The following is a 17,102-nucleotide window of genomic DNA, read 5'->3' as shown; positions in this document are numbered from 1 at the left end:
GACAGATCAAGAGCCTCGAGGATGAGAAATTGAAGCTCCAAGAAGAAAAGTCGGAGCTCCAAAAACAATTGCAGATTGCTCAAGCCTGTGAGTATTTGATCCTTTGTCTTGATATTGCTTTTCTGATGATAATCATTGAAATATCCTCTTATTAGGCTCTTCAAGTGATCATAATCGACTGGTAGCAGCAGCTCATGTCATTGTGGATATGGTCGATTCTGAGGAGGAGTCGTCGAGTAGCAAGTCATTGGTAGAGTGTCTAGAAGAGGCTCCCAAGAAGTTCTTCGACGTTATGACGACCACCTCCAAGAATTATCTAACCCATATGATAGCAGTTGTTAAGTCTTTCTGGCCTCAGCATAACTTATCTCTCATAGCAAAAGGGATAGCTCCTGGTTGTTCTGATGAGAACTTCCAGGACTATTGTAAAGAGTCAGAAGTAATCGCTGAAGACATTTTGAAGAACTTGGCAGAGTAATCTGCTTGTAACAACTCTTTTGATCTCTGTAAAATCTTGTCTGTATAGATATTGCTTTTATCCTGTTGGTGTGTCTTCAGAAGTATGATCTGATACCGTAGGATAAGTACAAAGTACTCGATCAATCGAATAGAATGTGCGCATGGAGTAATCTCTATAGTGGAGCAATTAGGATGAATCCCGTCGGATTTCCCAGATAGAAAAACTATAAAGGTATCCATAGACTACTCAAGCGAGCGAGTAGGGTGTCCTAACCAAGGACTGGAGTAATTTTTAAGATATATTTGTTAGGATGAACTCCGTCAAGTTATCCAAGATGAAACCATCTTAAAAATATCCAATACCTATTTGAGCTGGCGAATAGGGTGTCTAACTTGTAGACTGTATTGACTACTAAGATTGACCGGTTAGGATGAACTTCGTCGAGTTACCCAAGATGGACAAAATTTAATAGTATCCATAACATACCCGAGCAAGTGAGTAGTTTTGCCTTTTATCACAAGGCTGGAGTTCCTTATAGTTGACCTGTTAGGATGAACTCCGTCGAGTTTCCCAAGATGGACAACTAGTAAAGGTATCCATATACCTTCTCGAGCCAACGAGTAGGTTATGTCTTTATATTAGGGACAAGGATGTGGCTTGTATAATTTTCTGATGGAAAACTATGTAAGCTATCCTGAACAGGTTATCCAGGTCGGTATGAATCTGTGGAGATTACCCTGGTTGGATGAACCTTATTGGAGAGTAGTGATGATGCTGCCAGATTGACAACTGCCTTTAATGTAGTCGAAAAGCTGATGAAAACCTTAGCTTTATTAAAGAGATCAACTTACATCACCATGTTACTTGGATCAAGGATAAAATTTGCGCAAGTGCTCAATATTCCAGGAATTGGGTACCTCATAGCCATCTGCATCGGTAATTCTGTATGATCCGGGTCTTGTGACCTTGGTTATGATGAAAGGCCCCTCCCATCTAGAATTTAACTTGTGCAAACCTGTCTCATCTTGAATCCTTCGTAGAACTAGATCTCCAACATTGAAAGATCTCTGCTGGACATTGTGATCATGATAGCGTCTGACTCCTTGAAGATATCTAGCCGATTGGGTCAAAGCGTTGATTCTGACTTCTTCGACTGAATCTAACTCAAGTTGTCGAGCTTCATCTGCCTCTCCTTCTTGATAGGTTTCTACTCTTGGAGATTTCCACATAATATCTGCAGGTAGTATAGCCTCTGACCCATAGGTGAGGAAGAAAGGAGACTGTCCAGTTGCTTTGCTAGGCTACGTTCGCAGCCCCCAGACCACATGGGGTAGTTCTTGAATCCATTTGCCACCTTTCTTGGTATTAGCATCGTAGAGTCTTTTCTTCAAGCCATCGAGTACTAAGCTGTTGATGCGCTCTACTTGTCCATTTGCTCGAGGGTGAGCCACTGAAGCATATTTGACCTCGATGTAGGAGTTGTCGCAGAAATCTCAAAAAGATTGTGATGTGAAGTTAGAGCCAAGATCCGTAATGATGGTGTGAGGAAATCCAAACCGGTGGATGATGTCAGAGATGAAATCCACTGCTCTATCTGATGAGATCTTGACAATGGGCTTGTACTCGATCCACTTGGTAAACTTGTCGACTGCTACCAGCACATGATTAAATCCTCCTGGAGCTACAGTTAATGGTCCGATCATGTCCAAACTCCAACAGGCAAACGACCATGATGGAGGGATTGTTATCAAGTTGTGTGTTGGGACATGAGTCTTTTTACCGAAGAATTGGCAGCCAGGACATCGTCTGACAAGGTCTTCTGCGTCTGAAACAGGTGTTGGCCAGAAGAACCCTGACCTGTAAGCTTTGCTAACTATTGATCTTGACACGGCGTGGTTGCCACAAACTCCTTCGTGTATCTCCCTGAGGATGTCTTTGCCTTCTTCAAGGGTAACACACTTCATGAGGATTCCAAAAGCAGTGCGCTTGTATAGGTTGTCGCCGACGAGGACGAAACCTTTGCTATGCTTGATGATGCGGGCAGCTTCAGCGCTTTTGGGATCGACATGTGGTGGAAGCTTGAACTCCTTGATGAAGTTGATAAACTGGATCTGCCAATCTTCTTCGATCATCGGTACTTCTCTGACTATGACCGAGGCCTCCATGTTAGTGGCTTATTGGCTTTGTACCTTGACTGATGGATGATGAAGTTCATGAACAAAGACTCCATGTGGGATGACTGCTCGAGTAGATCCGAGTTTGGAAAGGCCATCAGCTCCCACGTTATTGTCACGGTCTACATGGTGGATTTCCAATCCTGAGAACTTGTTTTTGAGATTTTTGATTTCTTCAACGTATGCGTCCATTGTATCTTTGTTGATGTCCCATTCTTTATTTACTTGCTGGATGACGAGTAGAGAGTCACCATAGACAAGTAGTCGCTTGATGCCGAGAGATATGGCTAGTCGAAGGCCATGTAGCTGTGCCTCATATTCAACTTCATTGTTAGAGACCTTAAACAAGATTTGGAACACATACTTCAATTGCTCTCCCTTGGGGGATATGAACAAAACTCCCGCGCCGCCTCCGTCGAGCTTGAGTGAGCCGTCAAAGTACATTACCCAATGCTCTGGAACGTTGTGAGGTGCTGGTATTTGATTTTCCAGCCATTCATCTAAGAAGTCGACTAGTGCTTGTGACTTGATTGCTGTTCTTGGCTTGAAGTTGATTTCCAAGGCTCCCAGTTCAACTACCCACTTTGAGATTCATCCAGTGGAGTCCCGATTGTGGAGTATATCCCCCAATGGGAAGTCAGTTGTTACAGAGATCTTGTATTTGTCGAAGTAGTGTCGAAGCTTTCTGGAGGTGATTAGAATTCCATACAGATGTTTCTAGATTGATGGATATCTAACATTATATTCAGAGAGTACTTCACTGATGAAGTAAACTAGCTTCTGAATGCCGTAAGCGTAGCCTTCCTCCGGACGTTCGACAACTATCGCCGTACTGACTACATGAGTAGTCGCAGCGATGTAGAGGAGTAATTCTTCGCTTGGTAGTGGAGCTGTAAGAATTGGCGGTGACTGGAGATGATGCTTAAGGTTCTCGAGTGCTTCCGCGGCTTCTATAGTCCACTCAAATTTGTCTTGTCGCTTGAGAAGCTTGAAGAAGGGTAAGCCCCATTCACCGAGTCTGGACAAGAACCAGTTCAAGGCTGGCATGCAGCCTGTGAGCTTCTGGACATCCTTGATAGTAGCTGGAGCATGCATGGTCATGATGGCATTGATCTTCTCTGGATTGGCCTCGATTCCTTGGTTGCTGACGATGAATTCGAGTAGTTTTCCAGTGGGTACACCAAAGACACACTTGGTTGGGTTGAGTTTCCAGCGGAAGTTTTGGAGGCTGTTGAAGGTCTCTTCTAGGTCAGTGATAAATTGATCCTGGGTCTTGGTTTTGACGATAACATCGTCGACATAGACCTCAATATTGCAATGTAGCTGGTCGGCAAAGCACTGCTGTATCGCCCGCTGGTAAGTTGCACCAGCATTCTTCAACCCGAAGGACATTGTCTTGTAGGCGTATGCCCCATAAGGAGTGATGAATGCCGTCTTTATTTGGTCTTCTTCTTTCATGGCGATCTGATGATATCCTGAGTAGCAGTCGAGGAAGGATAACAGGACACATCCTGCTGTGGAGTCGATTACTTCATTGATGCGAGGTAACCCGAAAGGATCCTTTGGGCAGTGCTTATTTAGATCAGTGTAGTCGACGCACATCCTCCACTCATTGTTCTTCTTCTTCTGGACGAGTACAGGGTTGGCCAACCATTCGGGATGGTAGACTTCTTTGATGAACCATGCTGCGAGTAGTTTTGCCAGTTCTTTCTTGATGGCTTCTTGCTTGTCCGGTGAGAAACGTTGCAACCGTTGCTTTTTTAGTGTGGCTTTAGGGTTGACTTTTAAGGCATGCTCGATCAACTCCTTGGGCACCCCTGGCATATCCACTGGTTTCCACGCGAATACATCTCGGTTGGCCCTCAGGAAGTTGACGAGCTCCAGTTCCTATTTGACGCCAAAACCTACTCCAATGATGGCGGTTTTGGAGTCGTCTCCCTCTTGTAGTTGGATAGTCTTGGTGCCCATGTCACCAGTTGGCTTAACCGACGACTGGCTTTACTTATTCAAAAGTATCAACTCCTTGAGTGAGAGTTCCTTAGCAGCAGCAAGTATTTCACTGACAGAGCTAGGAACCCGGATTGTGGCGGCATGATCTATTGCTTCTTTGTCGCACTCAAATGACTTGAGGAGATCTCCGTGTAGGGAAAGTACTCCTGTGGTGCCCGACATCTTGAGGAGTAGGTACACATAATGTGGTACTGGCATAAACTTGGCTAGCGCTGGTCTTCCCAGGATAGCATGGTAAGAAGATTCGAAGTCGGCTACTTCGAACTTGATGTACTCCATCCGGAAGTTCTGTTCTGTACCGAATGTGACCGGAAGAGTAACCGAGCCAATTGGTGTGGAAGAATTTCCAGGGACAATGCCATAGAACGAAGCCTTGCTTGGAGTGAGTAGAGTCATGTAGTTGAGCCCGCTGCCACCATCGATGGGTACTCGAGTGAGCTTGGATCCTTAGACGACTGGGTCGAGTACTAACAGAAACTTTCCAGGTTCAGAGAAGCTGGTCCATTGATCCTCCCTAGAGAAGATGATGGGGACCTTGCTGTATTTCAATGGCCTCTGAATTTATGGCTCAACTGAGAGAATTTCTCTGAGTAGAAGATTCTGGGCTCACTTGGAGAAGCTGGGATCTCCTCCAAATATGACGTTGACAATGTTTTGCTGCTGTTGGAACCTGTAAGGGTCCTTCTTGTCGTCTTCATCATCCTTGTTCAGCTTTTTCTAAGGAGCGTCTGCAGGTGCCGACTAGAAGGATATGCGCAGGATCGTGCACTCCCACATCGAGTGGTTGCTCTTGGGGTGGATTGGACACCTTTTGTTATGAAGGATGTTGTCGAACTGATCCTGCAGTTTTTCTCCCTTTTTACCACGCGGGGTGCGATCCATGGTGCCGACAGCATCGTTAGGCTTGTGCTTGCGCGCAGGATCCCGCTGGTTGCTGGGCCCTCCACGATCGTTGTGATGCTTCCCATTGTTGTCGTTGTTGCGGCGTGGGAAGCGGCTGCGTCCTTGCTCCTCTTTGTCTGCTCAGCACTGCATCATGTCTCGTAGCTCTATTACCGTTTTGGGGCAATTGCGCCCGAAGTCACGGTATAGAGACTGGACGGTAATGCCGCTCTGGAAGTAGTCGATGACATCGTCGTTGGCGACGTTGGGGATAGTGGCTCTTGTGTCAAAGAAGCGCTTGACGTAGGATCTGATGGATTTGCCTTGTTCCTGCTTGCACATTGACAAGGCATGTTGGGTAGCTACTCGATGTAGCGACATTTGGAAGTTGTCGATGAAAGCCTTCTTGAGATCATCCCATGAGTGTATGGACTCGCGTGCCAAGCTCTCGAGCCACGTGAGGGGTGCGGGCTCCAGGGCCATTGGGAAGTAGAGGACCTTTGTGTTGGTGTCTCCTCCTGCAACACTAACAGTGATCGAATATAATCATAACCATTGAGCAGGGTCTTGCTTACTGTCATACTTCTGGATGTTTGTTGGCTTGAAATCCTTCGGGTACTCGGTGTTGTCGAAAACTCTGCTGAGGGCTTGGAAGCTATCGGAATTATCTGCAAGCTGTGATCTGTGTCTTGCGTCGATGATGTCCCATGTGTCCATTATGGAATCGGCTACCTCTTCCCTATTGTGCTCGCGGTTGTTGTTGTTGCGATTTGGCTGAGGCCCAGGGGCTTGGTTCGCCAGTGGTTGGCCACCCCTGGGTCAATGGATAATTGTGACTTCCTGATCCTCCTGGTTTCTTTGATTTTGCTGCTCCAGCTATTGTTGACGATGATGGCCTCTAGGAGTACGACTTGCTTGAGGTATGACTGTAGCGGTGGCTCTCGACCGGGTGCCATGAAGCGAGGACAAGGGGTTTTGTCTCTCGGGTTGTTCAACAGCGTTCTTGGCAAGGTGTATGACACGCTTCATCTCCGGGTTTTGAGGCATCTGCATGAGTCGCAGGGTTGCTTCTGTCATCGCGGCAATTGGGGTTCTGAAAACTGGGTCCGCGACGTTGTTGAATTTGTTATTGAGGTTACGCGGGGGAAGACGAGCTCTTTCGGCGGCTTGAACCCTACATTCTCCTTTACATTGATTTCTTGCCCTGCGAGCTGTGCAAGTAGCTTCATCTTCATGTTGTGGAGCGTCTTGGGTCAGGTTGTCTTCTGAAATCTGATCCAAGGCTTCGTTTGGATCATGCTGACTAGGAGCACCTCCGGGTTGTTGGATGATCACCAGAATCAAACGTTCAGGAGAGAAGCTTTCCAGGTCTGACTCGTAATCAGCTAGGACAGTTCCTCTGGATCCAGTTTCCCTCTCGGTTACGAGGGGAGTACCGTGTTGAAATGAAAGATAGTCAATGCTGGCAACTTCCCGAAGGTTGTCGAGTAGATCTACGAGAGTATGACTTTGGCAGGACTCGAGTTGGATTTTTGCCAACGCATTGGTGATGAAATCCAGGCTGTCTTGAGATGACTCGACTGGATCTGGGTATATGTCGAAAACGGGTGCCTCCCGGCCAGCGGTGACTGAGTGGTTCTCGACGTAGGGAAGGTGATCCAAGCTATTTTCATAGATGGATCTGATCATCTGTTTGTAAGTAGATGATGAATTGCACAAACCGAAGACGGGTTGAGCAAGAGGAGTCTCAATCCGAGTAGAATTCGGTTTGAGATTGATCTGAGTCTGAGTGGAACTCGAGTTGTCTTCGAGTTCCGTCTCGATCTCCTTGGCAAGGTCGGGAAGCAGCACGACGCCATGATCATCTAATCTAGTGAGCCTGTTGGAGTTTTCTGATGTGGTGATCTTCAATTTGGGTGAGTTGGTTAGGTGGCTGTTGAAACTGCCCGAACTATTGGCGATGCAGACCCACGAGCCGAAGATGAAGGTGGCGCCTTGAGGAGGCGCCATGGTGCTGAAAGCGAAAGTGGCCATCGAACTCGCCGATGAACTAGCCGAGTCACCTACCTGGCGCACCAGCTGTCAGTATTTACCGCCAAGCCTGCTCAGGGATACCCTTAGCAGTAAGGTTTGTAGGTAGGGATTGACTGCTCTGGAACTCGATGGTGCAAGGAACACAAAGATTTAGACAGGTTCCGGCCGCGAGTTGCGTAATACCCTACGTCCTGTGTGGTTGTTTGTATTGCCTTAGGTGTTGATTATCTAGAGGGGGTCCCTGCCCGCCCTTATATATCCTGGGGGACAGGGTTACATGGAAAGTCCTAGCCGAGTACAGTTGGAGTCCTACTACAACAAGATCGGGTAGTTTCCTTTATACTGCAGCTAGTTCTACACCTATTCGGGTAGTTACAAGAGAGATAAGGTACATCCATGAGCCGTCCCTTACTCTAGAATATTCTATACCTATAAGCAGTCCCGCTGCCCCGGGTCTGACACTACTCGCTGGCTCGAGTAGGTCTTGGATATTTTTAAGATGGTTTCATCTTGGGTAACTTTACGGGCTTCAACCTAACAGATCTATCTTAGAAATTACTCCAGTCCACGGTAGGATATCTTACTCGCCTTGCTCGAGTAAGTTCGGGATATTTCTAAAATATCTTCATCTTGGGTAACTTGACGGAGTTCATCCAAACAGGTTTATTTTAGAAATCAATCCAGTCCTTGTTCGGGACACCCTACTCGCTAGCTCGAGTAGTTTGTGGATATTTTCAAAAAGAGTTTTTTCCACTTGGGTGACCAGAAAAGGTCTACCCTAACCGGTCAACTTCGAAAATTACCCCAGAATCCAAGGAGCCTAAATTAAGCTCCAGGTTCTCCAAGTACTCGATATAAATCTCCTGCTTGCTCGGACTACTGAAGGTGTTACACCAAGGACTTGCTGCCCTACATGCCTATTCAGGTTTTCTCCCCATGATCAGGTCACCAAAGTACATAAGGTGTTCCATTTTTTCCTGGTACTTCAAGTAGTTGTCAAGTGATCCTTCAACTGCTTGGACAACCAAACTCACAGGATCATTGCTCCAAAACAAACATTTCTTCTCAAAAGAAATGCCCATTTGGCAACAGCCCATATGTTCACTTACCAAAGTTTTTCCCACTTGGTTAGTCCTGCGGGATTCAATCCTAACCAGTCAGCACTAGAGTTCTGAACAGTACCATATTACTCGACTCTACTCGAGGATACTCCGCCTCTTAAGGCACTTATGGATACAACTCTTTTTGTCCACTTCCAAAATCGAGCAGGCGCAATGCCACCTGAGCCTATGAGGCTTTGTTACTACTCGAGCGGATCAAGTGGAGTACATGGCCAGTAGGACTTTACCAACCCGAGTACATGTCCTACGTACTGTCGAGTGGTCGTGAAGACGTACCTTTCAATGCTTTCTGGTACTTTACGAATCCTCCCCGCCAACGTGAGCGGTTCGTCCTCATTCCCCTCTTTGATCTCCACAAGCCCTGCCACGTCTTGAGCAGCATCTTTCACATCTATAAGCTCTTCGAGGTCCTACTGCATCAAGTCTCGGGATTCTAATAGGTCCTTGAGTTGCTTGAGGACTGTCGCCATCACCTGGTCAGAATCTGCCTTTCGGTACATCTGTGTTTCGGTACATAAGAATCTTTAGATCCAGTACTAGGCTTTCCTCAATCTTTAACGATTTTGAGCAAGCTGTGTATTCGATTAAAAGAAAAACTTATAAACACAAGGCAGAACAATCTAGTTGACTGCATCATATATGCTAAAGACTAACCTTTTTTGGCCTTGGAGAGTTTTTTTATCTTCTCTTGAAGGGCAGCCTTCTCGGACGAGAGCTTCTTCACCTGCTCTCTTAGAACATTTAGCTCTGAATTGTCTTTGGGGCTGGTTGGTCCCCTATTCCAACACCTCCTGCCAGAAAATATAAAAAAAGAGGATCAGTATACACTACTCGATCTAAGAAAACAAGTACTCGAGATACTCGACTACTTACCCCCAACAGCTTGAAAGCAAGCTTCAACTTCTCTTGCCGCATGGCACTTCCCGATGAGACCTGGGAAGTAGTCGCCTGCACCACGGAGATTGCTTTCTGCGGCACTTCATCAACTTTTCCCACAGTATTCCCTAGATTTTGGGAATCTAAAGGAAAAACAGATCACAAAACCAAACTAAGAAAAAAGGGAAGTACTCTATAAGTTTACCTGTAGGGGTCTCCTCAGGAAGCTTCTCGCCACCTCCCGCTTTTGGAAGCTTGTCCCTTCCATCCTCCTCTGGGAGTCTTTCATCGCTCCTCTCAGCATAAGGGAGTGGAGAATTCAGAAGCATAGAATTCGCCATCTCCTCGGCTTCATGAGCATTCATATCTGGAGTGCTGGGGGGCTTCTCCACTGCTGACTTAGGGACTGAATCATCTTCTGTATCTCCCCTTGCCTCCAGAAGTGTCTCACTGCCAGAACAAGTCAGTTAAAATGCACTGAATATGTAGACAAATCTACAAACAAGTTCAAAAATTTATGTAGATGCCCTTTTTAGGGCAAGCTTTTTCACGCCGAATTTTGGGGGCGGCCTAAAAATCACGGCCTTGCCACCCAAAATTCCGGCAGCATTAGTATTGGAACTACTCGCCAGACGAGTAGTCCCAGTCCCCTTTGATGGGTTTGCTATGGTTGAAGGGACGATTTGTCCCACCACAGCATCATCCCCAGATGTTGTAGTCCGTGGCACCTTAGCTGCCGGACATGAAAAAGAAATGGTTTTAAATAAGCAAATCGACAAACTTCGCAAAGTACTCGATTGCGACCAATAAGCTACTTACCTGTCGCTGGTAGCTTGTGAGGAGCTACTACGCTTCCTCACTGATGACCGTGTACTCATCAGATGTCCCGCTTGGGTATCTGTGCTCGGATTAGGGTTGTGCTCCCCATCACTTTTCTCTCCAGCTGCCTCTTCATCTGCACAACCAAAGTCAGACATTAGTACTGATTTTGTGAAATTCCATGAGAAGATTCTTGGATTTGGTTAATAGTATAAGAGTGCTTAGAAAAAATAAAAAGGGTGATTAGTGCCTGGCAATGGAGGACTGCTCTTAAAAGGCTCCACATCCTCCTACAGAGAAACCAACCCTGTCAGAATCCTACTAGATCAAAGTACTCGATCATTAAATTTCGACTACTCTATTACATACTTGGTTTGGAGGGTTTATAGCTGAGAAGGTATCAGAGACAACAGGTACATCTTTCACATTCTTAAGCAGTCATTGAATCCGACTAAACACTTCTTCATTCGAGATCTCTTCCTCTGAGTATCTTGATGCATCAGTCGTTCCCTGGTACTGGAAACCAAATGTTTCCCGAGCCTGTAGCGGCTGGATTCTCCTTTTCATCCAGTCAAACACAACAGCTTCCCCAGTCAAATTATTTTTCCTAAGCTCGGCAATCCGTGCGAGTAGCTTGGAGATTTGACTGTTGTCGACTGGTTTCTTATTCCACTCAGGCCACTGAATTGGAGGGCCTGGAGTAATCGTTGGTACGCTCTCCCATTGGTTCTCTATGTAGAACCATTTGGGTTTCCAGTCGATTACCTTGCTACTAAGCTTTTAGGGGATATACACTTTATCCTTCCCCTGTCTAAGCTGAAGACCCGCACCTCCTACTACATCTAAATCGTAGGAATTTGGCTGTGGCTTAAGATGTAAAAGGAATCGAAAGAGCTCAAAATGGAGCTCGATGCCCAGAAAAGCTTCGCACAAATGCACGAAGATAGAAATATGAACAAAGGAATTGGGGGTCAAGTGGTGAAGCTGGATCCTGTAGTAACGCAGGAGCCCAAAGAAGAAAACTAAACATGGGAGCCCCAATCCCCGTTCAAAGTAAGGGGCAAAAGCTACGATTTCGCCCGTATTTTCATACTGACGATCTTCACCCAAGGCAGGACGCCATTGGATGACGGATTCCGCCGGCAACAGACCATCTGAATCTAAGGTTTCCAAGTCGGAGATTGAGCACTTACTTGGTACCCATCCTTCCTTGCGGGTTGGCTCGCGGCTACGCCCTTGCACTTGCTTGTCTTCTTGGGAGCCATTCGGAAATCCACAGGGTGCTTCATGCGCATACAATGGCTAAACCCTAAGGGATCTAAACAGCAAAGAGGGGAATGGCAGCCGGTGGGGTAAACCTAGTTTACCGTTCTATTTTATAATAGTAGCAGTGGGAAAAGGTAAATACCCATAAAGGCTAACAGTCAGTTGCCAATTGCGGAAAAAACGGGATTTTCTGAGACATTTTTTTTCTAAGATTACATTCTAGAAAAAGAAAACACTTACATCCCTTGACAACTACTCGACTTCACTTCCTTCTACTGGGATTACATCCCATAATAAAGGAAAATTACTTGACACAATACAACTACTCGATATTACAATTCGAGTACTTTTTTCTAAAAAACTTTACCACGACTCGGGTATGCGCGCACACTTCTTGGCTTCTTGAGCGAAGCCTGCTGCATCTAGATCGGCCCGAGGCTGTGATAAAGTGTAAACTTGTTATTCCCATTAAGGGAATAATGATACTCTTATTCTGGAAGAAAAGTTTCAAGAGTTTGGAGGCAGATTACAGTAATGGCCTCGCAAGATCTCTTGTAGCATCTTGTAAAAGAATTTCTCCTTCTGCCTGAATACATTGTGACAAGATTAAGTCTCCTCACCAGAGATGTCAGTTCTTGGGCACCCACAACCTGGGAACCCCAAGGGTGTGACATAACAAGATGCAACCCATCGACAGAAAACCTGCCTCATTGGAATATGCAAGGACATGATGTCCAGCATGGATCCGATGAGAGCATTGGGGTTGCAGGATGAGGTAGCAGGGACTTCTCTTGTCACTCGCAAGTTCTCTTCTAGCATCTTTTGTTGGAAAACACTATACATAATTTAGAAGGGCGAGAGCAAGAACACCATATGCAAGTCATGGCTCTGGACCGTTGGTGCTTCTGGCAAAGGCTCTCACCCACCTTTTATAGCCGCATGGTGCTCTACTGGAGGACAACCCGTGATGCTATAGTGGCATCACTCACAGGTGCAATAATGTAGATTCTCCACATAGTAAAAGTCCCATGTGAGTGTAAAGTAAAGAGATAAACATCCCAGGTTTTATTTCTGACGATATTACGGGTGCAATCAGTGTGGCATATCCAATCGTATCATTTTTCTTGGATTTTACCCGAAAAAGGGGTCTTTTCGGATATTGGATCTGATTAAACCTGCAGATAGTCTTAAGAATAAAATCTGATGCCACATCTTAGATCCTTAATTCCAAATCAATGCTTGGGGGCTTCCCGCAGAATAAGGGATTTTGATTTAAGGCTCGGGGGCTGCGGGATATGTGCATCAGAGATTTATTTTTCAATTTTTTTGGAAATTATTGAAGGAAAAAGACTGAAGTGACCCTCAGCCTGATTCTGCGATTCAACCTAAGGCTCGGGGGCTACTCCATATGGAGCGCGAATACTTCGCGCACCATATATGATCAAGATTTCGGGGGCTTAAGCACCTCACAGCCTCGGAGCAACCAGAAGTACTTGGATCGGAGGACTACTCGACGTTTCTAAAGGAAGGCCCAGAAAAAACCACAAGGATGCTCTGGCTACTAGAAGTACTCGAAGACGCCCGGCCAAGTACTCGGGGGCTTGTCAGACCCGGGGCAGCGGGACTGCTTATAGGCATAGAATATTCTAGAGTAAGGGATAGCTCATGGATGTACCTTACCTCTCTTATAATTACCTGACTAGGCGTAGAACTAGCTGCAGCATAAAAGAAACTACCTGATTGTGTTGTAGTAGGACTCCAACTGTACTAAGTTAGGACTTTCCATGTAACCTTGTCCCCCCGGATATATAAGGGTGGGCAGGGACCCCCTCAAAACAACATCAACACCTAAGGTAATACAAACAACCACACTGGACGTAGGGTATTACGTAACTCGCGGCCCAAACCTGTCTAAATCTTTGTGTTCCTTGCACCATCGAGTTCCAGAGCAGTCGATCCCTACCTACAAACCTTACTGCTAAGGGTATCCCTAAGCAGGCTTGGTGGTAAACACCGACACCCGCCGCTCCTCTTATGGGAAGAAGCTAGCATCTGTTTATTTTCTCTCAGCCATGTGATCGATTTGCTACTTGGTGAGTTAGGCGGTGCACTGTCTCATTGTGTAGGGCTCGTGCCCTACTATGAGCACAATCACTCTGGACTTCGATTAGTGACGGAGGTAGATCTATGAACCTCGCTGCCGAGTGGGGTCCCTGAACCCGGGAGACTACCCTGCTCGGTGACTCGGCTACGACTACTCGGCGTGCAGGATTCGGCTGTGCGCAGATGGGATCCTCGGTGGATTAGGATGAGAGGCTCCAACTAGAAGCCCAGATATCTAGGGATCTTAACCGACCTCCTTCCTTGTAAAACAACCCGAGCATATCATTCCTTGTACCCCTATGGCTCCTGGTCTATATAAAGGAGACGTAGGCCGACCCATAGGCAGACTATTTTTTCTCGCAGCATTCCACAAACCCTAATACAACCCCGAACACAGGACGTAGGGTATTACGCTCATTGCGGCCCGAACCTGTCTAAGTCCCTGCGTCTTCATGTTACCAACGAGCTCTTGGTCTTGAGATCCCCATCCTGAAACTCTAGATATCAGGTAGGGGACTCAGGGCTCATACGTCGAGTTCAATGGTAGCCAACACCGGCATCATCTTCTCCGCCAGCGTCACCGCCCAGTTGGAGGCAACAGTCGGCTTCTCCATCGCCTTCGGAAGCTTCCCGGAGATTACGGTTCCCAGGAACCCCGCTTCCGGCTTTCCCACCGTCGGAGGCAGCGTCTTCACCGGGGTTAGATCCGATCTAACTCCCCAAGCATCTGCCACCTCTCGGGTTCCCGAAACCGAGAACTTCGATGTGGCGGCCACGGCAACCAGGGTGACCCATCGCCCTGGCGAATCTGCTGACGATCTGATCTTCCAGGACCAGATCCGATCTGGTCACTCTGAGATCTATCACACATCGGGTCCATGAACTCGAGGCAGACTACATGGCGGCCACTACCTCCAGGACGACCCATCGCCCTACTGCACCCGCTGGCGATCTTATCTCTCAAATAGATCGAGTCAGCAAATCCATTGCCGAGTGCATCAGGCTTGGCGAGGACACGCTCCGACACCGCAACGACCCGGATCGGGTCCCCTTTGGACTCCGTAACGCTGCTACAACGTACTCGGATCAGATTCGAGTGCGACTACCCGACCTGGCTACCTTCAGCTTCCAAGATGCCTCGTTCACCCTCCCGCCCAACCGCTCTTCGGCGACAGAGCATCACCGGATCTTCGTCGTCTCCGACGACTCCGACACTCGCCCGAATGAGGATGACGAAGAGAGGGAGAACCGACTTCACCGCAATGAGCTCCGCGCCGACAGAAGGCGCAATGAGGCGGCGATCCGACAGTCCAAGCACGACATGGAGGGCGCCGATCGCCGCAATCCCAGGAACCGGCGCTCACCGATCCAACCGCGCAACCTCGACGCCGACTTCGTCCTCAACTACAACGGCCAAGACGTCTTCGCCACGCCGTCGGCCAACCTCGCCGCGGTGTTTCAGATGCTCGAGGGTCTTCAGGAGACCTCTGAGATCATCAAGGCTCGCGCTCATCTGCACATGGCCGCCACGCAAGCCCAGCAACTGCGCGAGGACAACTCGGCCTACCGTGCCCAGTCGAGCCACCACTCGATACGACCCCACGACGATGATGGAGAGGTCAACCAGAACGACCTTCGCCTCCAGCTCAACCAGCAAGACCTGCGTCAGCGCATCAACAACCGTCACTACCAACGCGACGCCGCCGAGCATGAGCGACGTCGCCTATACGACGAAAAACACGGCACCTCCGACGCCGACCACTAGAACCGCGGCTGCCAGGGCGACAACCATCCACGACGACCCCGCCGCGACTACGAACCCGGCAATGACCTCGACGGCTTCTCTGCCTTCTCCAGCCGGCTTCAGGCCATTCAATGGCCCGCCACCTTAAAGCCTACAGGGATCAAGAAGTACGACGGCGAGTCGGACCCTAAGACATGGCTGTGCACCTACTCCATCGCCGTCCGAGCTGTGCGCGGCGACAATGACATCATGGCTGCCTACTTCCCGATCATGATGGGTCCCCACTCCCTCAACTGGCTCAAAGCGCTCCCTGCCGGCTCCATCAACACCTAGCAGGATATCTGCGACACCTTCGTCCAGTACTACCAGGCATCCTACCCCCGGTCCCTAAACCAGATGGGATCCGGCCAGCGTCAAACAGCAACCGGATGAGTCCCTTCGCGACTATATCAAGAGGTACTTTGCTAACCGTAATACTATTATGGAAGCTGATGGCAGGGACGTTATCTACCACTTCAACGAAGGCCTCCATAACATCTAACTATGGAGGAATATGTTCGAGAGCAACCCCAAGACTGTGGGTGACATGATGTTGGTTGTCAACAAGCACGCCGACATGGAAGATGCCGAGCGAGCTCACCACCGGCATAAGATCCAGAATGACTCCTCCGAGCGTCCCCCTCAGCGGGACAATCGCTCGGAACACCGACGTGATGACCGCCCACCTCATCACAGAAAGAAGCACGACCGCGCCGAGTCATCCGAGAATCGGGACCGCAAGCGTGACCCCGAGAACACCGTCACCATCGCCGAAAGATCCTAGTTCAACTCCACCCTCAACCAAGCGGACCTGGATCGGCTCCTTGATGGCAAGTGTCCTTGGCACAAGGACGCAAACCACACCACCCGGGAGTGTCGAGCACTCTCCAATGGCGTCATCAAGGACGACGACCCCAAGCGACCCCGCCGCGACGACCGCGGCAGGCCAGGTGGTTCCAGAACCACCCGGGTGCGCCCACGGAGGTGCAACTCGCCTAGGCGAGACGACAACGAGCAGATGGAAGATTCCCCAGGGAACATCCAGGAAGAAGACAGGGCCGTCAACTTCATATACGGCGGCCCCAGCAAGCCATCATGCTGGCGCAAGCTCAGGCTGGATGATCGCAAAGTCAACCTGGTGTTCAAACACCTGGTTGAACCCCTCCGATGGTCAGAGACGCCGATCACCTTCAACCGCCACGACCACTGGGTCCACCTGCCCAGGCCGGGTGCCTACCCCCTCGTGGTTAGCTCGGTGGTGAGCCTGGTCCGCCTGGCCGAAGTACTCGTCGACGGCGGCAGCGCCCTCGACATCATCTTCGCCAGCACATTGGAGAGCATGGGCTACGACATGACCTCCCTGGTCCCATCTGATCAGGCCTTCTATGGCATCATCCCCGGAGCCGGGCCGACTCCGATCGGCCGGGCCACTCTGCCGGTCACCATCGGCACCCGCGACAACTACTGCACTGAGTACGTCAACTTCGAGGTCGCGAGTTCGAGACCTCCTACCATGCCATCTTGGGAAGACCCTCCCTCGCAAAGTTCATGGCGATCCCCAACCACACGTATCT

General features: G+C 48.6%; 1 protein-coding gene across 1 annotated transcript; it reads right to left on the bottom strand.

Annotated features, from left to right (window-relative positions):
- Positions 1-8,477: 8,477 nt before the first annotated feature.
- On the bottom strand, positions 8,478-11,641 carry LOC120677981. Its single transcript, XM_039959155.1, has 7 exons — positions 11,570-11,641; positions 10,627-10,666; positions 10,377-10,512; positions 9,763-10,007; positions 9,562-9,700; positions 9,336-9,472; positions 8,478-8,572 (listed from the first exon to the last, which is right to left on the bottom strand). The coding sequence occupies exons 1-7, from the start codon at positions 11,639-11,641 to the stop codon at positions 8,478-8,480; spliced, it is 864 nt and encodes a 287-aa protein (XP_039815089.1).
- Between the last annotated feature and the right edge of the window lie 5,461 nt (positions 11,642-17,102).

The sequence above is a fragment of the Panicum virgatum genome, chromosome 6N (genome assembly GCF_016808335.1).
Source record: "Panicum virgatum strain AP13 chromosome 6N, P.virgatum_v5, whole genome shotgun sequence".
Lineage (NCBI taxonomy): Eukaryota > Viridiplantae > Streptophyta > Magnoliopsida > Poales > Poaceae > Panicum > Panicum virgatum.
The sequence above is the reverse complement of the archived record's forward strand: the minus strand, read 5'-3'. Positions and strand labels throughout refer to the sequence as shown.